Source organism: Harpia harpyja, chromosome 7, assembly GCF_026419915.1.
Source record: "Harpia harpyja isolate bHarHar1 chromosome 7, bHarHar1 primary haplotype, whole genome shotgun sequence".
NCBI lineage: Eukaryota > Metazoa > Chordata > Aves > Accipitriformes > Accipitridae > Harpia > Harpia harpyja.
This window is the reverse complement of record NC_068946.1, coordinates 33680370-33706990: the sequence shown is the minus strand read 5'-3', so window position 1 is coordinate 33706990 and position 26621 is coordinate 33680370. Positions and strand designations below refer to the sequence as shown.

At 38.8% G+C, this 26621-nt stretch overlaps 1 protein-coding gene across 7 annotated transcripts in view; it reads left to right on the top strand.

Annotated features, from left to right (window-relative positions):
* Positions 1 to 26621, top strand: part of RAPGEF4 (Rap guanine nucleotide exchange factor 4) — a 161279-nt gene that overhangs the window by 127106 nt on the left and 7552 nt on the right. For 6 of the 7 annotated variants that reach the window (XM_052792496.1, XM_052792498.1, XM_052792499.1 and 3 more), the window contains 13 exons: positions 1066 to 1144; positions 5619 to 5769; positions 7089 to 7177; positions 7649 to 7679; positions 7922 to 8000; positions 9817 to 9963; positions 11182 to 11279; positions 14305 to 14430; positions 14888 to 15066; positions 19511 to 19601; positions 21851 to 21901; positions 22541 to 22628; positions 22954 to 23018. In XM_052792496.1, coding sequence (XP_052648456.1) covers positions 1066 to 1144; positions 5619 to 5769; positions 7089 to 7177; positions 7649 to 7679; positions 7922 to 8000; positions 9817 to 9963; positions 11182 to 11279; positions 14305 to 14430; positions 14888 to 15066; positions 19511 to 19601; positions 21851 to 21901; positions 22541 to 22628; positions 22954 to 23018 — 1274 coding nt within the window. The remainder of the gene's footprint in view (positions 1 to 1065; positions 1145 to 5618; positions 5770 to 7088; positions 7178 to 7648; positions 7680 to 7921; positions 8001 to 9816; positions 9964 to 11181; positions 11280 to 14304; positions 14431 to 14887; positions 15067 to 19510; positions 19602 to 21850; positions 21902 to 22540; positions 22629 to 22953; positions 23019 to 26621) is intronic. The other variant, XM_052792497.1, reaches the window with a different exon arrangement.

Below are 26621 nucleotides of genomic sequence, written 5' to 3'. Positions count from 1 at the left end.
AATTTAAGAACAGTTAAAATCCACTTTGCTCTGTATATTATGGAAGGAAAAAGTCCCACCCTTCCAGAGGTGCGTTTTGTCAACTGAGAGATATTTTCATATATGAATTACAGTGGAAGCAATGATGTAATGTTATATTACACAGTTACCTCACCATATTTTTTCTGATATCCCTTACTTACAGGGTTTTTAAATGTTTCTCTTATCTCAAAAGTTGCACTTTTGATACCAGAGGGTATTGTGTTTATTGTTTCTCAGTGATTCCATATAAGACTTGCATGGTTTAAAAGTAAAATAAAATTTATTCTCACTGCCAAACTTATTCTGGCCTCTGCAGCCAGGCTTTATAAATCCTTCTTTTTGTCACAAATACAAAGGTAAGGCAAACTGGGATTTACAGCAGCACTACCACAGATCATTTTAACAGAAAAAATAGCCTGCTATTTTTTGCCAGAGAAAATGTCAATCATATTGTTCATATACGTTTTAATGTAAACGTAGCAGCTGTGATACTTTTGAATCAAAATAAACCCAGAAATTTGACTGTCCATTTACCTCTTTTAGGCCTTCTGCTCATTGCTAGGAAAACAGAAAAGAATTAAATAATTTGCCTTCTCCTTTGTAGTGTATACTAAATGTGCTGTCTGGTATTGTAGTTCCCTAAAGCCAAATGCAGCAGCACTTGTTAGGTACCCAAGTGTGGCAGGCCTTATTCTTCTTATGCTAAGATCTCTACACTTGTAGAGAAGTATATCCAAATATTTCACTTTAGCACAGATAGTTTGGGTTTTTTTGCTCTGCCAAATTTCTCTTTGACACAGGCAAATGCCTGCTAACGTAAGTGCAATAAAATTCATGCAGACAAGAATAAAAGCTTAATATTTCAGCTCATATTTGTTTGTTCCCCATTTTCATACTTAATGCCTACAAACAAAGTGCAAAAAGACCCCTTTATTATATGCAGAGGGCTAATAAAATATTTTAGCTGAAAGAAAGCTCATCCTTGTGATCCTCAGGCTGTTTGCAGGGGCTTAAGTGACTGTTTTCTTTCTTCTCTTTTCACAGATTCTGTATTAAATGATTTTATTATGATGCACTGTGTTTTTATGCCAAATAGTCAGCTCTGCCCAGCCTTGATGGCACAATATCCTTTTGTAAGGGAAAAGTTACATCCCTATAACAGCTGTCCCTATCAGTGATGAGACTGAAGCTTCTCTCTCTCAAGAAGTACATAATGTTTCATGGAGACTGTGCCTTGTGGGTAGGTTCTCAGTGTCTAACTAACAGCTGTCCATAGCTCAACAACTCTGAAATGGATAGTGTATACTCATGATGAGAAACAGTCCTGGAGCATGAAAACTGTCTCTTTCCTGTGCTGATTACTATTCCAAGGGAAAGGAATGTATTGTCCCTCCACCAGATAAGTGAAATTACATAAAAGTTTGGATTACCCTTCCTGTATCCTTTCTGTCTGTCTTAGGTTTTGCTGAACTGCAGCATCTAGATTTTAACTAAGATCATTATGTTTTGGTGATTTCAGTGGTCCACTTTATAGATTACAAGCTGCAAACTGCCTCAAGCAAAAGGGTGCCTAAACTAGTAGAATAATGTGTAAGTAGTTCCTAGGTGCTGTCACAATTGTTATGAATAAAAATAATAATAATCTATAATAATAGTCTATAGCAAATGTTAACAAACTGCAAGAAACTTCAATTGCATGCAAATACCTAGGAGATGAAAGCTTACAGTGGATAACATCTAGAGCTGGAGGTGATTCTTGTACTGTCTGCATGTTTTACAGAAGGAGTCTGTGAAATGTCCATCAGTCAGTTACTGGCAGGTCATTTAGTTTGGGGAGCTGTTGGGCACTGAGTGTTTTCCTTGTGCACAGTGACTTGAAACTATCAAGTGACTGGGAGCATTAAATAAACATATAATGTTTTCTGGTTTATAGAATTCTGACAGGGGTATAATAACTTCAATTCCCTATTTATTTTTTTTAGAATCAGATTGGTGTGAAAGTGTGCTTTCCTTGAAGCTCAGCAGGGCGAGTGACATCTGGGAAAGCTAACACCCTGAAACCACAAAATAGAGCATCGTGTCCTTGTCTGGCAAGCTTGAGAATCCATTTGTGTTACTCCTAGCAAGGACAGTAATTGTTCTGGAAACCTTTGGACCCATAAAACTGGTCTGCAGAAAATTGTTCGTACACCTGAAACACACATTTTCCAAAACCACATAGTTTTGAATATCAAAAGTATTACGAAATGCTGTTGCTGACAGCTTTGAGGAGAGGAAGAAAAAGGCAGAACTTTTTATGGTTGGGGTTTTTTTTCTGATTTATGTAGCTCATATTATTCAATCAGTCCGTTTGGGACTCTGGCTTGTCTAACCTCAGTTATGATAGTATACCTCTGATATCCAATAACTGGGAAAATCAGATGCATGAGCAAAATGTACTTCATTGTTTATAGGGGAAAAGCTTTTCTGAAGATCAAAGTGATAGTGTCACTTACATATACATACTTGTGATGAAATCTCTTCTGGAGAGGAGGCTAAGACCATGGTCTTAAATGGGTCATGGCAGGCATCATGGTAATTCTTTTCAGAGAGGAGGAGGAAGGCTGGAAGTAACTGGTATCCCACTGCTTTAGTGTCAGCCTTTCCTAGAGCTGAATTATTGTTTATTTGGTCCATTCTAAATATGGAAAATCAAACTGTGCTCTGTTGATTGTACCACTGAGATTTATTGTTAGAGTTGAAAGGTTGCTAACAAAGCTCATCTTTTTTGAGCAAAATCACTCTACAAAAATGTTTGCCGGTGCTGTGAGACTAAGGAGAAATTAGTTATGCTAAGTGAGGAAATTAAAACAGAAAAAGAAAAAGAAGAAAGGTGATTCAGTCACAGACACTGTTTTTGCTCCAGCTCCCAATTTTGAATCAATACAAGTCTATTTTCCTACACCCACTTAGGATAGTATTTTAGCTGGCAGCATGTAAATATGAGTAGAGCTAGACCACTGTAGTGCTTTCAAGCATAGTACAGGGTATAAATTATTTGGGTTTTCACTTCTTTTGCAGCAGCGTTTTGTCGTCTGTAAGTTCTTTAATCCTGAAAGGAATGGATGGGTGCACCATTTTGGCTAAGTAACATTATTGCTTGCTGCAGATTCAGTGCTTATACTATGCTGTCCCTTGGCACACCACTCTTTTTTAGTCATTAAAGTATATGGATCCTGCAATATTAAAAAAAATCACATACTTCTTTTTTATAGAGAAGCAGAGGGCATGCTTCCCTGTCCTGGATCAGGACATCAGTCCTGTGTGTTGGACCAAGGCCCCTGTTTCCCTCTCTTCTTCACAGAGATGGAAATGGACAAATTCTCAGAGCTACAGCTTGTCAGAGGGAGACAGGACAAAGCCCAGAAGAAAACTTGAAATAGAGTAGCACCTCCAAAAGTGCACTTGGGATAGTGCAAGTGTGTGAGCATGTGTGCAGGTATGCATCTTTGAAGGACTACTGTCTAAATACTTATGAAGTATAAACTCCTCTTCTGCTCTCTGTAGATGATAGTCCTTTAGCATGTTTCCATATGAATGTTTTGTGAACCTCCTTTACCATCAAGCCAGCAAAATAGTTTGCATTCTACTGTAGTAATGGGTGCTGATTTTGCACAGCTCCTGATTTGGTTAAGTGTTCCCACACAGGGAAGAACAGACTTCAGAATTGCTTCCATTTCCTAGCATATGCTAGACATAATTAGAAATATATATATTGAACTCTAACCATGCTGGTGTTGATAAATATTTTACAATTATCTGACACTTGTTGCAAGTATACATGATATTTTACTTCTGATTGCAGTCTGCAGTGAAACTGCATCCTGTAGGTCCCGTAAAAATGGGAGAACCCTTCATTGACTTTCCCTGTGATAATGTTAATAAAAGAGCAATTAATATAAATGAGCAGTAAAAATACAGAAAAATTACCAGTGCCTGTGGTCAGTTAATAAGAAAGTAAAAATACATGAAATAATTACAGTGTTTGAAAGGTAAAAATGGGATGAGAAAAATGACTCAGTAGAATATTAAACTTGCTCCCCGAGACATTAGAGCACATAGCCTACAATATATTATTTACTTCTTATGACCCTTTCACTTATTTACTCCCATAAATATACTGACCTGTTTAGTTCTCTAATAATTTTAAACCTTTCTGAATGAAATTAAAATGCAGATTTCTAAAAGTTTGTCAGTCAAATGAGCACCCCGGTAACCCTGGTAGCATGTCAAATCTCTGCAGGGGTTTTGGGCAGGAGGATCATTTAGAAAGTGTGAGTTAATAGATACTTTTTCCCATTATGTTTTATTAGTATTTATTAGAGAAATGCTTCTAAATACGAAGCTTAAAATAAATATTTAGATAATTTTGATTTCTAATTAATATTTTAATTTTCTAATTAATATTTTAAAATCTCTTGTTAGAGCAACTGAAAGTGCACCTTGAAAGGGTGCTGGACTTTGCTGTGAGTGAAAGAATGCCAGTATTTTAATATTAAAAGTTGCTATATAATTGGGAATAGTATTATTCATGACAATCCAGAATCAGAATTTTGGTATCCGGGAAGAAAAGTTGAAGATGTAACTGTACTCATTCTGTGTTTACTTCACATTCAGCCATCAGTATATTGGGAAACAGTTTAAATATATATTGTTAACCTCTGATCAGTGAGAAGCACGCACACGAATTGTCATATCCTGTTTCTGCTGGGGATTATTCTTCATTTTCACATAGGTTAAAGGCTGAAATTATCTCAGTTTATTGCCCATTGTGCCTTTACTTTTTTCTTGGTTTCTTCCTTTCAATAAATGTTACTTTTGGCCTTTTTGCTATTTGCATATTTTTGTAATGTTGACACTTCATAATGAAAAATGTTTCCCATTTTTTCTTATTGTTTATCACAAAATAACTATCATAAAGTATTGTGTCCCAAATACACATTATTTGATAGAGTGGAAAATTCTGATTCCCTCATAATGTAAAATGAGGCTACTACAGAATTTATTATTTTACCCCATGTTTCTATAGTCAGCCTAGGCTGTAAACTTCCAGGTCCCCCTACCCTAATGGTACTGAGGTTCACCTTGGGTTACAGTAACTTCTAAAAATAAAATGAATACCACTGGTGGTTCATTCTGGTAAGCCTTCCTCACAAACGGAAGACTGGAATTTAATAAACACAAAGTGACATTTTTCTTTTTTTTCAACTGTCACCAAAGAAGAACAAGGAGAAATATCCTTCTTCAGTCTCTACAGTTAATGCTCTTCTCTATTGTTCCAAGTGTCATTTCTGTTCTGCTCCCCTACAGCAACCGTCTCTGTGGTGGGATTGTGATCATTCCTGTGCTCTTTAGAGAATTCACTGTCTTCTTACTTTTTAGTATGAATGTGAGAGGTTCACAAGTCTTTATGCTAGCGGCAGTCAGAAATCAAAAGTATACATTGGGAAGTTATGTTTGAATACCCTGAAAATGGTTTGTTGGAAGTCAGTTGTTTGTGAATTCATACTGGTTTTGATATTTTCAATCACTGAGTGTTTTCCTTGACACTGTGGCACCTATCATGCCCAGCCTTCCCAGGGTACAGAGCAGGAGAAAATGGATTACGCCCTCAACAATAAAAGGCGAGTCATTCGTCTGGTTCTGCAGTGGGCTGCTTTATATGGAGATTTTCTACAAGAAGATGAAGCAGCAATGGCCTTTTTGGAGGTATAAAAGAATCGTTGTATCATTGTACTGAAAAGTACCTACCAAGCAACATAAGCTGAAAGCCTGTTCCCAGTCTGTAGAATTCTGTTATGAACTAAGGAGAAGTAGGTCATTTCAAAGTGCAAACTCATAACTCTGTTTTCTCGGTTTTATCTGCAGACAGTATAGGCACTACAACAGTGCTTGAACCATTGTCAACCTCTGGACCTCTGAAAATATCTGCTGGAGTTGCAGACCCTTTTCAAAGCACTGCATGGGTAGATTGCTTTATAGCAATATATGAATTCGCTTTTTTAAATATTTTCTTGTGAATAGTTCAGAGGCTCTACAGGTTGACCTGGGGGGCTGTTTATGCCTGCCTGAGGTGTGCCAGGAACGAGCTGGAGGGTTCTCACTCTACAAAACCAAAAATCCTTTCCATTTGAATTAAAGCTGTACTGCAGCTATTGGACCTTAGATCTTTGTCTTCAGAACTCTTCTGATCCCTTAAAATCATTTAATACCTCAGACATTGGTTGTAAGGTCTTTGTGGTAGGTGCCATATCCTTGTATTTCTAAGATAAGATGCACTGCCAATGTCATGTTAAATCATTGTGATTGCCATTATTATTATTATATATTGTGTTTATGGAACACAATCCCATATATTACTGGCTGAATGGAAGTTCTTGCCCCAAAGAGCTTAAAACTGAATCTAAGATAAGAGCAGAGGGGATTAGAGAGGGGCCTTAAGTACAACAGACATGTAGCAAGCCCGCATGGGAAAGCTTTTAATAATAGACAAACTTTGGAGACAGACATAACGTCTTTCATTAGTCCAGAAGTTAAAGAACTAGTTGCAAGCACATAGATCCTTCTTTGGGTCAGTTTTATGTAGGTGCGGCAAGAAGAGGTTTGAGTAGGGTTTAAAAGAGGGTAATATTGTAGAGGACTGGAGTAGCTGAGAGTCAACAACTCAGTAGCAAATGAACCTCTAAGGACTACAACAGCAGTGGGTAAAAGAACTATCATGCCAGATTATTTGTGAATTTTATAGTCTTTATCCTTGATAATCTGAAAATGCAGTTTTTGCACAAGCAGTCAGTGGTTACACATTGAGCCTCATCAGGCTTCCCTTCTGCATGTGTAACTCTTGCTTTAAATCAGCTGGATATAAACAAGTAGAAGTAATAGAGGGTTGGGCCCAGCATGTGTTCCTCTATGCAGATTATCATTCTTTGTAATCATTAAGCTATCAGATGTCATCTCATAATCCTCTATCCGGAGTACTGCTCATTCACCTCTATAGTTATTTAAAGACTATTCTGTATCATTTACAGGAATTTTATGTATCTGTATCAGATGATACTAGAATGATTGCAGCACTAAAGGAGCAACTTCCAGAGCTAGAGAAAATTGTAAAGCAAGTGTAAGCACAGTTTTTGCTTCTTTCTTCCCCCCTCCCTGTTTCTCAGTAAATAGATGAAGAAAATTTATTGCTTATATCTATTAAAAATCCATTCTGTGAATGGCACTCAGTCATACAAGATGGAATGTTTCCATGCAAACTTGTTTGGATTAATTTCTATGGCCCTCTCTTTCCACATCATTCTTGCAAACACCAAACTCTCATTAAAAGGTTGACAGAAGGAATAAGAAATTATGTACACACCATTGAAACTAAACTGGATGCTTATTTCATGCTTACATGGACTTTGTATAGTATTTTCCCTGCCTTGGTCATAGATTAACTGTGGTATCATCTAGTCTTTTTGTATATGCAAACATGAATATGTTGATATTGTAGTTTGACAGGTGGTCCATGTACTGTATGTGATTTTGTACACAAAATCTTCCAGGTAATATTTAATTATATATTCTATGCTTTACCTTTTTATAGTTCTGAAGAACCTAAAGCACCACAAAAGAAGGTAAGATAATTTTTTTGTCCATCTTCTAAAGTAAAAGCTTTAGCACAACAAATCCATAAGCATCTTCTCTTTAGTAATCACGGGTATACCAAAACAACACATTGAGAAATAGCTTTTAACAATATGTCAAATTTTGCATTGCTACTCTTTTTCGTGCCATTGATAAGAGATCTATTGTAGTTCATGTCTACCCCATAATGTTTCTTTTTGCATTAATATGAATCCTGATGATTCGTTTTCAGCACAAAGTTCTCCTGCAGCTGTTCAACACAAGTGATGACAGAACACAGAAACGCCAGCCTATCAGGGGCAGCGACGAAAGTGAGTTCCTTCTTTGCAAAGTTTTCTTGAGCCACTGAGATTTGCCGTAAATTTGTCTCTTTCAAAAAAATGGTCTAAAAATAAACAAAAGTACCTACAGTTTTGAAGCTGGCCTGAAGCAAACTGCTTTTGCTAGCCCAACATTCTCCATCATTGATTTGAAGTGCTTCTGGTCTTTTCCCTTAGTTACTTGTGTTATCAAACACTGTGCTTCCTCAGAGGAAGATGTAAAAACCTTTAAAATAGGGAATGAACAAAACAGGTAAGAACCAGTACAGACAGTGTCCATGCAGGTAATGACAGTGCAATAAATAGTGGGTGCTGAAGGTCATGTTTGAGCCTCTGTCTCCCCTACATAGTTTGAGCTAACATGTATAGCTGTTCCTTTGCAAGATAGGAGTGGAGCAGATAATCATGCCGTGGATCTCTGCCCTGTGGCACACAGCCTAGAAAACAAAATCTGCTGGTTTGCCGTATTGCTATTGTTTGATTCTCTGAAGAGATTAAGGTAAAATTTACAGCAGTGTATCAGAATATCATTTTCAGTTGTACTGGCTTTTCATATTGTCCTTTACTTCAGGCAGGTTAAAAATCCTGAGCTCTGCTGATGAGATCTGTTCATTGTAAACAAAGATACATGCCCCTTAAAGCTCATAAACCTGAGGATTTCATTGCAGCTGCTAGGGCCAGTCTCTCAATGGTTGTTTTGGTGCATCTTCATCACAGAAAATAGCTTCTGCTTGAAGGTGTTTGATATTAAAGGATAGCCCTTGCTAGTGAACAACAGTAAAAATAAGGGAACAAAACGCAAGGTCATATAACTGAGAAAGCTGGTGGCATAAATCAAACCAACAGAAGAGCCATTTCAAAAGCTGGAAGTAACTGCATATGAACAGCAGACTTCCTGCCAGGCATGCAGCTTCTGTTGTCCGTATCAGTGTTTCTTCTAGGTCAATAAAGAGCAAAACAGTTGCTGCTGTCAAGGAAGTACTACTTCTTGTGTCTGTGTGGATAGGCAGTAACTGCCCCCTTCATATGGCTGCACCTTTCTTATTCATAGGGCAGGCAGCACACTGAACATGGAAAATCCATGGACAGCTATAACCCCAGGGGCTGCTTGGCTTGGCTTGACAGCTGAGCCGAAGGAGTGTTTTGCTAACTCCTTCTGTCTTAAATTCATGTCACTTTGGGCTGCCTTGCTTTTTGCAGGCTAATATACTATCATATTGATTTCTAGGCAGCCAGAGGCCTGGATTCATGTATTACTCTGTGAGCCAATTTGTACTGTACACTCAAGTGTATTCATATTATTAGGGTATTTTTCTTCATCATCTACAATATTCTTGATTCAGCAATTATATACTCGCTTGTAAAAAACAGGTTGCAGTACAGTTTGATTTAAGTTCTGATTGTAACCAAAACTATTTTCAAATCTATTTTGTAAATATGAAAATTATTTTCCTGTAATTAAGAGAGTTTGCGGCCAGTTTTCCTGACTCTTGAAAAGAAGTGTTGATTTAAAATATTATGTCTGGAACATAACAAGGTGCCAGATTAAATTGGCATCCATAAATAATGTAGCAATACTGAAACACTAGTACTTTGTGGTTTACTAAAAGCTCTGGGAAATCAGAGATTTCTGTACTAGGAATTGTAGAACATCTGAAGAATGGGAGGCTATCAAAACTGTAGTGATTTATTGTTGCTTTATTTGTTTCATTTGTGAGGAGTGGTTACTGAAGTGAAAGTAATTTGTACAGTAAAGTCTCTGTGGTTGTTACATGTGGCATACACAGCACAATCTTTTTTTCTTTAGTTCTGTTTAAGGTGTACTGCATAGACCAAACCTATACCACTATCCGGGTGCCGGTGTCTTCCTCTGTGAAGGAAGTGATCAGTGCAGTAGCAGATAAGCTGGGTTCTGGAGAAGGCCTCATCATAGTAAAGATGAGCTCAGGAGGAGGTACTGTATTTGCATCATCTTAAACGCTTCTCACTTACAGTGAAGCAGAATGTTGGGAGGGATTGAAAGACTAATTCAGTCAAGGCTTTTATATCCATGTGCATGTTCGGCTGGTACACAGGTTCTGTCTTAGAGGAAAGTCCTTTTCCTACTGCAGGCGCAGACTGGAGCTCACATGGGAGACAGGAGAAATAGAGAAGCTTGTGTATCTGCATGTTACAGAGCAGAGCTACCCCAAGTTTCCTTCACTGTAAGACTTGTAAGAGTTTTTTAACAACAGAAATAGGAGGTAAGCATGGATAATGTCAGGCTAGACATATGAATCAGCAATAGAAGAAAACAACTGCAGTGCAAACATTCCAGTAGTGGTCACTACCATTCTGGCCACTCTGTCCATGCAAACCACTACTGAGCAACTTTGTGCCAAGCCCACTGACCTAGTGTTCACAAAGGGTCAGGAGTCAGCCCCCCACTATAGGCTGTGGAAATGGGAGAGTAACTGCAAGGTGAATTCTGCTGGAGAACTGGCGTTGCTGAAGTGCACTGGTAGAGTCTGTGTGGACACACACAGAGCTAATGAGAGCTGTGCTGGAAGGCATTTCTGCAAACAGTGATGCCTGCCAAAACCAGCTCACTTCCTGAGAATTGACACCAGGCGGCTCTGCTTTTTGCAGTTGCAGCAATTTTTTATTGTCATATTTGCTGACAGACAGCGCATGCTGGAAGAGACTGTTTTGTAAGTTACTTCATTATCTTTTCTTTACCTGTGATGTGATGGTCTTTTTGAACTGCTGTAATGAGATTTGAATACAGTTGCATTTCATCACCTCCTTATGCAGTTACTGTCTTCCAAGGCAATTTCTATTAAGAACAGCTCTCCAAATGCTTACAGCTCGGAGAAGAATGGAGTCCCTAATTATTGCTGAATTTTTGCAGGTAGTTTCTAGAGATGGCAGCACAGGTTCTTGACCTGTCTGTACAGTTTGGGGCTGGGATTCTAGTCCTGTATGCCAGTTCTGTAGGAGACTGGTTTGGGCTAGCTTGTTGTCACATTTTGTCAATAAAGACGACCTTGTTGTCATCTATTTTGTATCCTGGACATTGGTTTACTGTGCAAAATTTGTTCCCAGAAGGGTGATCTGTGCAGCTGTTGGATCAGTCCTGCTGTAAATTCTACATATATATAATAATAAACAATCTTTTGTTTCATGTTTACAGAAAAGGTTGTGCTCAAACCTCATGATGTTTCAGTGTTTACAACTCTCAGTGTTAATGGACGGCTGTTTGCTTGCCCACGTGATCAGTTCGATTCATTGGTATGTATGTATGCAGTTCTCACAAAGTTCAGTTCTTCAGTTTATTTGAACGTTTGGCCCTTTTTGCATTATCAGTGCTTTAGGTAAAAACTAGTGGAAACATTCACAACAAAGGGCTTGTCATAGTGCTATGGGATGAGCCCTGAAATTAAAAAGAGGTAATGTTATAATTTCCTAAACTAGAGCAGAAATCCATCTGATCCACATGACAGCACTTGATCCCAGTATTGTCTGTGTCACACTGAGCATGTAGGAAGAGCTGAATATTGTCACTAAGACATGCAGTAACTCCTGATTACAGAATTATCTCCTCAAGGCCACAGGGATATATTCTTGAAGATAGATGTTAGAAATTAAAGCATTCTGGAGACTTGATTCCAACAGTAAACTCCTTAAAATCTTTTATTTCTCAGGCCCACAAAATACTTTGTCAAAATCTCAGATGATTCTAAGTAGAATCACAGAAAATATTCCTAGTAGAAAGTCTGTTTTTTCTTAAGTAGAATTGTTCGTAAGTACTTAGAGTTCATGCAGTAATTCTAACAATCTCCATGGGGTCTGCTTTTATAGAATTTGATTTGACTGTACTTTTTGTTCCTTTTATTTCATTAAAAACAAATGTCATTGCGAAGTCATGGCAGCATGAACTCTATTACTCCTAGCCTTGCTTCAGCCTCCTATATGCTTTTAACAAGCCACTTAGTATGTATGCCTGATTTCTTTTATAGATATGGTAAAATCTATGCTTTGCTGCTGCTTTCAATTTAGTAACCAGGGAATGCACATCCAGCATACTGTAGTTCCATGCAGAGATACCTCTTGTTCAGTTTATTAAATTCTGGTGTTCCCCTAAGGTTAATTAATCCTGCCAAGTAGATACCCTCATGGAGCATGCTACTCTAAAGCAGGGGTGTTGTGTCAGTACAACTATGCTGGGTACTTTTATATGGCTCTGCATTGTCTGTGTAGACATACCTTTGGCAGCAAATTGTCATGACTTCTGTGCCTTTTCCCCTGTGCTATTTACCATGGATCAAGTACTCGAAATGCTACAGGGAGCTCTAAGATACAGGGCTGCAATGTGCTAGTTTTCATCAACTAGACTGACTTCAGTAGGAATTAGGGAGGAACACTCAGCACCTTTAAAAAGGTTCTCAGCATGCGTAACACAATACATCCCCTTATCAGCTGCATTTTTTCAAGGAGGTATAAACAAATGGAATAATGTTACAACCTTACCTCCCTCGCAGTTTACTCCTTTCACATTCCCGTTTCTGGCTGCTGCCTGTGCATGTACGTTTATTCACAGTACACTTGGCAATTCCCATGTGAAAATTGTTCTGGGTTAGATGAATTTTCAAATATGCAATGAGTTTACATCTAAGTGCTTCTTTCCTAGCCTTGGAAAATATGTGTTTGTTATGGTAACGGCTATGTTGTGTTTGTCTCCAAATAGGGGAAGAAAGCCCTCTTTCAGTCGATGGGCAATTCTCTTTCCACAGATTTCCACAAATTAGGATTTTCTACACAAAACTGCTGTAGTTTTAATTCATACTCTGTCTTAAACTAAAGCAATTTTGTGTTTGTGCAAATTCCAATTCAGAGGAATCTGCAGGCTGTTGTAAGATTGATGGCTGTCCTGATTTTTTTCAGATAATACTGTGCTTATATACGCTATTTTTTTAAAATTTTAGGTGGAGCTTTTAAGGTAATAATGCCTGTGGTTTAGTTTAATAATTTTTAATTAGTTTGTATTATGGTGATATTTGAAAGACAAGTTTTCCCTAGAGTACAAAGCAAGAACTCATACAGAAGTAAAGCTCCTACTACAGTGTGTTATTGAAAAAGTGATTTGATGTATTAATCCAGTCAGTCCTTTTTCTATTTGTAATACAATATCCTTATATAAAAGGGGATTCATTTAGTAAGCTCATTTTCGATATTGCAGTATGTAAATATGGTCTGTTAATCTTGCCGACTCTGTTGAGTTTGTACTCAGAAAGGAGCCTGTTGACAACTCCCTGCTCTGTAATTATCTAACAAAGACTCTATGAGAAATTGAGAAAGAAATTTGTAAGTGAACTCTACTGCCCTCTCCTGGAAACAATGCAATTAAAACGTGGGTTCACAGGAAGCTTTACTGATGTAACACATTTGAATTTGCAAGAGTTGTTCGTTAGTATTTTAGCAGCGCTGGTTCAAACACTTTGACCCTAATATATACAACAGACTACTTCAAATCTGACTTGATCTCAAACCATGTTTAAATCTCTCTTTAATATAAGATTTATAACTGTAGATCACATTTCATTTATATGGTGGTGTGGAAGTGTCTTTCAAAAATATTTTCTACTTGAATGATTTAAAGGATTCTTTCTCATAAGAATGTGTGCATATAATTTTAATTAGCATAGCCAGGAGTTTTGCAATCACAAATAGTGCATCCCTGTACTGTCAAAGACAAAAGTATGAGGCTTATTTTATAAATGATCAGAAGATCTTGCAATCACTGCAGATTTCTGAAGTATGGCAGATGTAATAATTCTCATCATTAGAATCAGTAATTTGCAAAAGTATTTGGCTTGTGCTTTGTGGCCTAGTTATATGTGTATGTGAAAAAGGAAACTGATAACAAAAGCTTTGCGGAAAGACCTGCACTCCTAAACAAACAGACATGCTTTAGTTAGCACAACATGTATTGAAGTATTTATTTCTGGCTTCAAATTTTAGAACAATGCTAAAAATAACACACTGAGAACAGTCTGTTTTATTTCTTTACAGTGCCTCTGAAGAGCTTTCAGAATTTTCCTGAATATCCTGTGCATAGTGGTTACTGATTTTGCACAGGGCTTCTCATTTCCTAATGCCAGCCTGTGGTTAAAAGCAAATTTCAGTTTTACTGTTAGAAACATGCTTAGGGAAGTGGTCACACTGAAAAACATAATCAGAAACATTATGGAAGAAAAGCACCAATTGTGCAATTTAGTATTTCTAAAATATTTTTCTACCATTTTTCCATTTGTAGGCACCATTACCAGAACAAGAAGGACCATCTACTGGTACAGTGGGAACATTCGAACTGATGAGCTCCAAAGACTTAGCACATCAGATGACAATTTATGACTGGGAGCTCTTCAACTGTGTGCATGAGGTATGAGGATCTATCTATTCAGCAGATTAGAATCCGTTAGAAAATGTTTAGCTGTACATTTTAGGTTTGTGCATTATTTGCAAAACTTTCTCTAAGCTTCATTTTCAAAAATACTACAATAAAGCCACCTACAAGTTTTGAAAATATAAGGCATTCTTAATTTTATAGGCAAAATGCAAAAATAAAGTTAAACTTCTGAACATGTGCTTGAAGTATTGAATTACTTTTGTATGTTTTAAGGTATTAAGCTATTTATACATAGTCTGTGGTTACGCTTTTAGTATGCCTCAGGTATTGTCTACTGGATTTGCAACCTGAATCTTTGTGATCTGAACAGCAATAAACATAAAGTGCAGAGCAGGTTTCAGGCTAGATACTTGGTCATTCTTAGCCTCTTTCCTCTGTCCAAAACATGAGATTTCTAAAAAAAAATCCCAAACTGTTTTCTTTTTCCTAGCTGGAATTGATCTATCACACTTTTGGAAGGCACAATTTTAAAAAGACCACAGCAAATCTGGACTTGTTTTTAAGAAGATTTAATGAAATTCAGTTCTGGGTGGTCACTGAGATTTGTCTTTGTTCTCAACTCAGCAAGCGTGTTCAGCTGTTAAAGAAGTATATTAAGATAGCAGCCCAGTAAGTATGCAATCATGTGTGAGCTGGAAATGAGGTTCAGTATAGTCAATTTGTTGTTATTTTTCTTTTTTATTTTCAGACAGCCACACACAGTAGAGGTTAAAATGTTCTATATTTGGTAATTCATTCCATTTCCTTATAGGACTGTATAGAACCTTGTTAATATGTATTCTTCTTTCCTGTCTTACTCTCCATTGCTCCTTGATCTGCAATCTCTTAGGGCCAAGTTTTCACATAAAATTTGTGAGTAAATATATTTCCGTTCATTAGGAGAATCCTTCATTTACTCTTACATGCATTAGCAAATATTAATATGCAAATCAGCAAATATTAACAAAACTGAGCCTTAATTTTCCTGAGAACAGAAGTATTTCTGGTGCTGTTCAGGAAAACCGTTCTCAAAATTGCCCCGGGTGGGAAAACCAGGAGGGGAGAGCAAAGAGAAGTAGTATGGAGATGATGAGGCTTATGTTACCTTCAGTCTGTTTGGTATATTTTTCTAATACTTTTGTTTAAAAATGCAACAATATGAATGTCCTTTTTTGTTACTAACTTCTGGGTCTGATGTTTAATAGCAGGCAATTCTTGCTGTCTTCTTTTATTCATATTAAAACTTAAACTCTTTGGAGCCTTCATGCCAAAGATGTCAGCCTTGACTCCTTATCACTGAACTCAAGGGCAAGGTTGAGGCTGACTTCACAGGGAGCAGGGGCATGCCCCTGGCCTGCATAGCTACAGTTTTTTATCACTGTTACCCTCTTCCTTTCCAGTTCGTGGTGTATTTATCACATTCATTGCCGTCTGAACATTTTGCTGAGGTGTGCAGTGAGAAACTGTCTGTTCAAGTGTTTGTCTATGACTTTGGGCATTGTGACTAGAGGCCTTTAGGCAGTCTTACCAAAAAAAGAAGTTATCACTTGCAGTTAAACCATGAGTTTTAACTTTTTTGCATTGTTAAATGTAGTTGTGTGAAGGAAGAGGTTACTATTACAGCTGTGATGCCACCCTCCTTCCAATTAATAATGCCACATAGCTGAAATCAGTGTTCACATCGAAACTGCATCAGCATGCCTCCCTCCTCGGGGAAGGGCTCCATTCTGCAAAGTACCGACTTCCTTCTGGGAACTGCTTTGGGCCCTCCAGCCAGATTACGGTTGGTCGAAGCCGAAGATTTTCAAAATCTAGTGGTGGGCGTGCAGGATGAGGTTTATATTCAGAACAGAGGACAGAATTTACCTCTGTAGTTTCTAAAAATATATATACCGCATATTCCATTATCTCATTCTGCAGAGCAAAACTGGGAAGCAAGCTGCTGGTCTGGCGGGCTGTGTCCAGGAGAGGGCAGTGGCATCCACACACAGACACGTCGGGGTCTTTTCTAAACTCAGAGGCATGAAATGGGAAAATGTTGCAATGTGGTAAATTAAGATACAATAGTAATTTCCATAAACACTTGAAATCAAGTATCCTAAAAATTACAGTTAAATATCTCCTTAATAAACCGCTCTAGCCTGTGGGTTCCTCAGTGTCATGGGTTTAATCCTATGCTATTTACAACAGCTTGACAACCTCCTGTTTACTTCCATGTTTCTGGTATCACTACAATGCTAAAAATAAATAGCTAAAAGCAGTCTGCTCTGCTGAGTCCTCTTTGTCTCCTAAAAGCAGAGAAATCCAAAACACAAGATTTTCCTCCGTACAAACTAAGCGGGCAGGTTTAATTGCAGCCGCTGGAAAGGCACTGGGAAGTTTTGTCAGGCTGCTGCCCTCTGTGCAGTGCTGCCATGGTAACAGGTGCTACAGCATGCGGTAAAACAAACACAAAGTGCACCGAAGTTAGAGGGGAGAAAAAGCCAAGGAATTGGATCAAAAGATGTGGGCCCAGGCCTTGAAGCACTACCTTTGAGGAAGTTTTCCTTGTGAAGATCCTTGAGACCTAATGAGAACTTTACCCTACCTAGAAGTGCTAGACTCATTAGAAAAGTGTTCGGGGAGAACAGCTCAGTGCTGCGCTATTAATCTTAGGCATGACTGGTGGTAACGAGATGCCTTGCACATACCAATTTTCAAAGATAACTGAGAACCCTGTTTCAATTCTGCAACCGGGGGCTCAGACACCATTGCAGAAGGCACATCATTTTGCGTCTGCCACCCCACGCACCCTGTGATGTGTGTTGCCTGTCTGTGCAGCCAAGCGCAAGGCCAAGTGCTGGCTCCAAGTGCTGTGCACATGTGCTTTCAGTTTCAGGAGCCGTTGTTGCCTCTGCATCTGCTGGGAAAGGATGTAGAGGTTACCAGGTTCATCTCTTTTCTCCAGCCATTGTAGGATTAAACTTTCAAACAAAGGGGAGAAGCAAACTGTATTTCCTACAGTGAGTAATTCCCTTACTAATTGTATTAGAAAGGCCTTCTAGGGTGTACTTGCACATACTCTTATGGATATCCACAAACCCAGTTTGTATATATGTTAGAGACAAGAGTGTGTGCCTATGTGTGTGTTCACAACTCATACTAACAGGAAGATTTTTCCAATACTGTCCATTCTGGGAGGCAGAGGGCCCTCTGCTCTGAGCACACTGGTGCTTTGGAGGACCCACTTTCTGACTTTTTACATGCAGCATATATGCAGTGGGGCCATGCAGCACTATTTCTACTGCCTTACGGTGGTCCTCTATCTGGAACTGAGCTATTTAGTCTAGAGCCTGTAGAATTTACAGAATATTTGGTGTAAAATGTCATACATCTAGATGGATTTTAACAGGGAATTTGTCAAATTACATTACTTAACAGGGTATTTGGCAAAACTTTTCCTTTTTAGATGAAAGATAGATTCAGATTGCATATTGCGGGTACATTTGCAGCTGCCTACTATGTTTGAGCACTACTGCTGTGTGGTACTAATTATTTTTACCATGCCACAATTTATTCTCAATGTCACAGGCTGTGGACAGATGCCCCTTTCTGGATTTAGTTGTGCCTGGGGAAGAGGTTATCACTGACAGCCTATCCTGGCTGCTTTTCATGCTTATCTCCCCTCAGATCCACTAGCAAGGCACTCCCTGACCTGCTGTAGTCAGAGTAAGTTGGGGTGGCTTTAGCATTTCAGCTTATCTTTGCTAACCTTGCTCACTATCCTTAATCTGATGTGGGAGAATTTGTATAAGCAGCTCTGCCAGAAGATCTGAGGGGGCAGCAGTCTCCAACAGACAGACCATCAGATGGGAGAGATTGTTTTTTCATGCATTCACACAGTGAAGACACAAGTGAGGCCCAGATCTAAAGGACTCACCCACTCAGTACCTCGAGTCTGGTGAAATGGAGGGACAGAAAGAACAGAATAACAATAGGGTGATGTGGCAGTTATGGAGTTGGACAGTAGGATGTGATGATTGCACTAATTTCTTCTGGAACTGAGGATACCTTGGAGGAGCTAAGAGCTTCAGCGGTGAATAAAAAAACCTATCTGAGAATCATAGCTTGAATCTTGTGAAAGTTTTCTTGGTAAGCAGCAAAAGAGGCAGATACTGAGGTGCTGAAATCAGATTTTGGCAAATCAGTTGTGAAAAATAGCAAATTATTTGCAAGAACCTAGTGAGACACAGATTTACGAGATACAGGCTTTTTTCTCTCTCTTCCCTTCCCATTGAGGCAATGAGCCACCTGATGCAGTCCTAGCTGAGCAGCTGTGTGGGCTGTTCCTGTCAGATTATGTTTACTCCTGCATTGGATCTTCCATAATACTCAGTTACATGTTCCAGTTTTTCCCTGACTGATAACAAAAGTTCTCCTTTGCATTAGGGTTTTAGTGTGACCTAGAGCTCCTAGTGCCCAGGACCTCTTTAATGATGCTCGTAACAAATGGCAATTCTTTGCTTGAAACATCTTAAAGAATTTCAGAATCTACAAGTACTGGTTAGAAATCATATACAGCAAGAGACGTCACTGGCACACAGGCACGTCTAGTCAGCTGGTCTTCTCCCTTTAAAAAGACTCAGTGCCCCTGTAAACTGCGATGAAGATTGTCTAAGGACAGCTTCCAGCATTCAGTAGCTGTTCAGAAGCTGTCAGCAAGTTCTGCAGCAAATGAGGTTGTAAACCAGTTGCTTCCACTGTTTCTGGTATTCTCTGGGACTAAATTGAGCCCAGCTTCAGGACTGTGTTTCTGGGTGGGGAGGAACTTCAAAGACTCCTTTAATGTCCTTGCAGAAGCTGGCATGCAGTGAAGTGGAAGTAGGAGGTCATTTTAGGAGGGAGGGGAAAGGAGCCTCCAGAGTGTGGTGAATTACTCACACATTGGTGAAGTGGTGTGCCACAGGCATGCTGGCCAGGGCTGCCCAAATTCAGTCACATCTATGCTAGATGCCTAGGTTCGGGTCTCTTCAGGATGTCGTGTGTACTTCTGCCCTGATACATAAAAATTAAAACCTGGCCCTTTGTGTTTCAGCTGTAAAGAATACAAAAATCTGAATTCCTTTTTCGCTATTATTATGGGACTGAGTAATGTTGCTGTGAGCCGTCTCTCGTTAACATGGGAGGTAAGTCTTAGCTAAAATCCAATTCCAAGAAGTTTGACTGGGATTTGTGCTTTTAGTTAGCAAAAACATGACTTGGGCCTTTATTATTGATAACATTAGATCTACTGATTCAGCTCCTGAGCAGAAGCCTTTAGCTAAGGCTGACAATTTTTATTAGTAAGGCAGTGTACCCATAGATGTGTTGAATACTCATAAGCAGTTAATGAAAGTAACAACAGCAGCTTCTGTTGATGAGCTAAACTGCCCAACAGAATGAGTTAGCCAGTTAACCTCTTACATCAGCCCATCCTCTGTTTGACTTTACTGATCATTTAGTGAGATTACTGTATAGACACTTCTCTAAAATCCATCCTCTGTTTATACATATTATTTTCTGATCTCCATATGGACTCTGTTGCCCTATTAAAATGTGGGTTTGTCCTAACTAGTTCTGGTTTTCTCTCTGACATGCATTCCCCTGCTTACTATCAGTCTGGTCTTCATTCTCAGAGCTTCCACCGTTTTCTGTGGCTTTGCTCTTTTGTATGTGAGTATATGAAAAGGCTGCAATGTCCAGCAGGGTGAGGTGGTAAGCACATGTAACCACTAAGAACATACTGGTTGTCAAAAGCAGTGCAGATTTGAATGTGCATGTATTTTGTTCATTAGAAATTCGAAATAGCATGACTAAGGTCATTGATGCAACTGAGACCAAAATTTGAACCCCTTTTAAAAAGTGCTCTGAAATATGAGATCAGACTAACACATCTGAGAAGACACCAGTCCGATTTTCAAAAGTACATGTTGCAAGTGGTATATACAATTGGTGCTAAAGGCAAAGATTTGCAGATCAGTTTCTCAAAATAATGACCCTTCATTTGTGACTACTGAGAGGAATAGTTGGGAGAGCTGAGACAGTACAGGAGTAGTATGAAGAGAGAAGAGGGAATTGAATGTATATACTACATACAGCAATCTGAAATGGGCACAGGGTCTGAGCTGGAGAGGCACAGATCATTTGTACGTGTGGGGTATGAACTTGAGTTCAGGGAAATGTTATGACAGTCTGGTTCTGTAGGGCAGTTGGTTTATAAAGAGAATCTCTGCAGCTTAATTTTTAGCCAGATATATATACAGAATATATTTAAAAAAAAAGTCAAGACCTGATTTTTGCTATATTGTCATGCATTTACATTAGTTGCATGCACAAATTAGATATTTGCAGGTGCAAATGTCCAATTATACCACTTATTTCACAAATACCTAATCTGCATGCATATGCAAACTAGGCACACAGTTGTTCACACACATCATTAAAAATTAGGCCCTTGCTGTGGCACAGGGTAAATATCTTGCTAGGGTACACACTCCAAATGGAGAAAGTATTGCAAAAAATCATTTGTGCACTGTAAAGTCTCTATTAATTTTTAATGTTACCCACTGCCAGTAGTAGTCTGATTTAATCAGCAAATATAGAGAAATTTCATATTAAAACTAGAAAGCTGACATATTCTGAGTGTGCATAAAACATTACTGTGATCTCTGAAATTAATTTATAACATATCTTATAGTTTTTATAGTAAAATTATTTAATATGTATAACATAACATAAGGGGGGAAGAAAATATTTAGTAAAGCCCATCTCATCCCAATCACTGCATGATCAACTGACCATGATTTATTTGTGTACGTATTGTGAAAAACTATTTATTAATTTATACCCCAGAAAGCAGTAGAGGCCCTTGGCTGCTGGGCACATCAAGAATTTGAGCAATAGTTGGTGATTCATCAGCATGAACAAAAAAAACTCCTGGAAATGCCCAGGCATGGATTTGAATGTTGCAAGGGCAGTTCATCATAGGTATGAATAATTAAGCTGAGCTACCCCTATGCAAGCTGTGTGTAAATTATATTTTCAGATAGACTGTAATCAGAAATGTCCTGAAACCATTGACTTGAACTTTCACTTACATTCTGAATTCAGTGATTGCGATGTGAGCCAAACAAAAACCTGCATCTCAACATCCGAAAGGAGTAAATTCAAGTTGGGGTTTAAATCAGATTCCAGGTTTCATGGCTGGTCCCGTCTCTATTTATAATCTGGTTGCTAGGAGACATGTTGTATTTTAGATTAGCACATTGTTAGACATATCTGGCAAAAAATAACACTTTCCTGACTTAGGGCGTTGTAGAAGGAACTAGCATTTACAGTAAAATTACCACACAAATTGGATTTAATTAAGATTTGCTATTTTTGTTTTTATTAACAGAAACTTCCAAGCAAGTTCAAGAAGATCTATGCAGAGTTTGAAAGCTTAATGGTGAATAGCAATAGATCCCTTATTCTATGCACAATCTGAGCTAATTCAGTTTCTGAGTAACTGATTTGAATTCCTTGATTCAGAACATTTTATATGTCCTTGTTTGACTTTAAGAAGTTTATGATCCCATTTTAGAGCTGCTAAAACAAGTATGTATGACTAATAAATTATACTCTTAGGAACCTACTCTGAGAGAACTTATGTACCACTCAAAATTAATCTGGGAACTCAGAAAAGCTTTATCACATGTTTTCCGATAGTACATATGGGAAATTGTATTTTCCAGCCTGGATCTTTCCAGGCAATACATTTTAGTATTACAACATATGCAAAACTGGATCTGCAGCTGCAAGGAGGGAGGAAAAATGTGTGGTTCCTTTTATGTACAATTTTTTTGTAATCATATCTTACCTTGCTATTTGGCATGAAAAATGTTTGTGTTTAGCAGCTGCATTCTCGTCATGTAAGCTGTATGGGAGAATGATAAAAGGTGTCTTAGTTTGCAGATGCACTTTTAAAGCCACAGGAGAAAATAATTATTTTAATAAATGCCATGGCATCTAAATGAATGCATACAGTGTGTCAATATATATAATAATACATGTTAGTAATTATTTGATTTCTCTTTTTTTTCGTAAGGATCCATCAAGAAACCATAGGGCCTATAGACTAACTGTAGCTAAATTGGACCCTCCAATAATTCCTTTCATGCCACTACTTATAAAAGGTAAGCTTGGATGTTACCAGAATTCTTAACTTGAAAGCTATTTGTCAAATATTTGAAGAATAAGAATAGCAGCAAGAAAAAGCAAAAATCAGTCTCGGTGTGAGGTGTGATCTTTTTCCATTGTGAAAAGCATGACACAGAGACAAGAAAAACTGCTTTGGTACATCTGAATATCATACCTCAATTTTTCTAGTCTCAGAAATGCTGCAAATTAAAAACTAAATGTTTTACTTTTATAGCTGCTTTGATTTTTGTAAGGGATAGATAAAATGTTCTGCTGTTTTGTATGGCCATGATTCAGTATGTGGCTTTTATTTCTATACAGACATGACGTTTACTCATGAGGGAAACAAGACATTCACTGACAATCTAGTAAACTTCGAAAAAATGGTATGTATGACATATTTGAAATGAAAATTTAAAAAGACCTCCCTATTCATCTCTTCAAGAGTAAACTTCTCAACAATGACTTCGAGGGCTAGAGAAAGTGAAGGCAGGACCAAGAGCTAGCAAAAATAGTCTTCATTGTGCACAGCGCCTGGGACCTCTGGGTTTCTGGAAAACCTCACAGAGGTGGAGAAGCAATTGCCCACTGAGCCGTGCACAGCCAAAATGTTTCCTAGGAGAGACAGCAGCAGTGACAGGAAGCAGAGCTGTTAGAGACAATATTTAACAGCCAGTTTGGGACCAAGCTGTGATTTTAACTGCTGTTCCTTCAAACAGGACTGAACTGCCTCAGGCTGGGATAGTTCTGCATTGCTCCTCAGAGAATGAAAGGAGCTTTAATACAGAAAGTGCACAACATCTTATTTTCTTCTTTCCTTTAACAAGTGAAAGGAGACTTCTATGACTTGATTGCTTTCATATTAGAAAGGGCGATCAATGATAAAAGGTTAGATTATGCTCAGATTTTATTTATTTTAAATCCTGCACCTAAGCTCTTATTTCAAACACCGTTGTCAAAAACTGCAGGCAGGCAACTTCCTGTGGCAGAAATCTCAAATGAAACTTAAGTTTCTCAGCAGTGAAAAGCAGTTTTCTTGGTTGCTAAGGCTGTGTTCTTAATTGACGTGGTTGATGACACCTACATCTGAGAACCAGGGTTAGCCAAGCCCAGCTATGAGCAGCTGCACTACAAGACCAAACCTGACTTACTGTTTCTGCAGTAAAGCTCCATTCAGCAGCCACGCTAGAGTGTATCTACTCTGGCACCTATATGTGCTTGTTCTTAGTACTACAGTAACCAGAACCACTCCATGGTCATTTCCACTGCACTACAGAGGAGCTTGTCTTACCTGCTGAGCACTGATACCGCAGAAGGGAAGAGAGGAGGACTTTCAGCTCCTTAGAAAACTTCACAGAAAAGTCATCACCATTCTAAGTGAATTCTTCCTTAGATTTTAGTCTGTAGCTTCCAGACAGCCTCTGTCCTAGGGTGAAAATACCCCTCCACTAAGCTGAGGCTTTTTTGTGAGCAAATGGTAGTGCTAATGCCTGAGTAAGGGCCTGACCTCACTTCGCAATAATGACATTCTGTAATTGCATATGCAGACTGTGTTGCCATCTCCTTCCAAAGGCCTTGAGCCTTCTACCTGCAGAAAAGGACTTTTTCCTGGACTGCTTGTTCTAATTAGATAGATAAATATATATATTTTAGTGTAGATAGTGAATATTTGGGGGAACACAAAGGGATCTCAGACTTGGCTGGAGCACCTCCAAACCAGGAGGGATGGCAGCTGCATTGCTATAGCCATGGCTATGTGGCTGGCTCCATGTTCTCCACCTCACTTGGCCTACTTACACCTCCTGAGCCAGAAGAGCCAGTACATCCGCAGGCCTCAGAGCTATATGCCTCAGGCTCTTCTTTATGTCTGACTGTGTAAAAGCCATGACAGGAGGCAGGAGCTCTCCTGTGAGCACTTGCCCATAGACAGAAGTTCATCCTAGGCTTGTCATTTAGAAATGGTTTTGCACCACTCTATACCACAGTTTGGCACTCCCAAGGCCAAGAGTGAATTTTATAGCAGCTTAAACTGATCTATATATAGGCTGCTGCAGGTCTGCCCTTTTCACCCTAGTCTGCATATTGCCTTACTTTCAGAAGTATGTTATATCCAGAGCATGGATTTTCTAGTAGCACCTAAAGATTTTAAATAAAATTTTGTACTGCATGAATGTAGTATCACCCATTTTGATTAGTAATCTGAGCTTTGAGCATTTCCTTTAGGAAGGGAAAGTGAAGATCAATTAATGTATTTTTGATGCTATATATTTTTCAAAGAATCAGTATAATGTCTCATGTTCCTCCACACAACAGAAAGTGAAACGTTCTCCCATCTCAGTATTCTAAACCTTTCCTCAGTTAGTGCTCTACTTAAAAGCTCAGTCTGCTTTTTCTCCAGGCCTTACTACAAGTGTATCTTTCGTGTTTTTAATGTTCTTCACTGGCTATTCTGCATGCTTCTATGGTGTTTTTACTGCTTCTCTCAACCCGTAGCTCTTCAAAGCAAGATATTCAGATTCCACCCACATAATTCATTCAAATCCTAACGTGGACCTGGCAGGTTTTAGCTTTTTGCATGTGTCATCGGGTCAAGCAGAGAAGAAAAGCCTACTGTTAAACCTCAGATGCTACCGCCTACTTGCGTTAAGCTTACAACTGTCACATCCACACATAATTGCCAGATATTAGCTAGTGAAGACAAGACCACTCAGCCAGATAACGCATAGATAAATTCAGCTCTCTTTTACATTAAGTGTAAACTCCAGGTAAATCTGTGATGTTATTCTGCCATTTTCAGGAGAAAAGCAGAAACCAGATTTCCTCACAGGAATCCTGTCCTGCCATTTGTTGTTTCTGCCTGTTTGTTCTGCTGCATGATGTTCTGTCACAAGCAGATGGAGATACCTCTGAATACCTGCAGGGAGCCACTCTATTACTGATCTGTCTAAAACATCTTCATTCTTTGGAAAAGTATTTCCCTTGATCCATCCTAACTTTGATGCTTGCTGAAGTTTATGAATAAAAATATCTAGGTAGTTGCCACTGGTGGTGCCATTTACCACTGGAGGAGGTGGGTCCCTCCATCTCTCATGTAAGCACAGTGATGAAACTGAGACAGCCTCTGGCATCGTGTCTGCATTCTCACCACTGAGCTCTGATCCCGACAGCTGATGTGCTGCTGACAACTTTATTCCTGTAACTGGCAGCCAAAAGTAGAAGTTTGATCTGGTGGCATCTCTTCAGCTGAAACAGCTTCCTTTATATATTTTATGTTTTCTGATGTTTCTGTTATTATTTATATTAAACGATGCATCTTAAAACACGCAGGACCTGTCAGACAGTGTCTGAGCCAGGAGTTCCCCGAGTGCCAGAAACAGCGAGGCCTTATTTCCTAAATGTTTGTGTTTCATGGCTGCCTGAGCTCTGCTCAGAGCTTTCCACGTGGCTGGGGCATGTGTGATTTCTTCATGGCTGGGGAATTCTGTGTGAACAGGCTTTTGTCATAACATAGGAACTTGCACTACAGCCTTTTCCCTGAAGGAGACAGGCAAAGAGGGCACTTACATGATCTTTCTCTTGTCCACAGCCATCTATTTCACAGAAAATTGGTAGGAGCTTTCTTATGTTTGAAAACTCTGGGTTCTTTTTTCAAATTTGACAAAATTATCTAGAGAAGAAGGGAAAAACAGACAGATGGTGTTAAACCACATTAGCCTAGGTTTTTTTAGCAAGTCAAGCTAAAAAGGAAAGGGACTGAGTCAATTTTTTCCTGCTACACTTTTCTATAAATTGATCTTTTCAGAGGTGTAGTGGCAGAACTGTGGTATTGGCAGTAGTGGGGGGACATCACTCTGCAGAGCATTGCTGAGCTTTACCTGCTGCTGCCTTTGTAACTGCCTGCTCCTTCTTCCCCTTCCCCATCTCCTGATCCCCATGGATGCCTCTTATTTGGAAGAAGCTATGAGGAGTGGGAGGGCAGGGACAGCTAG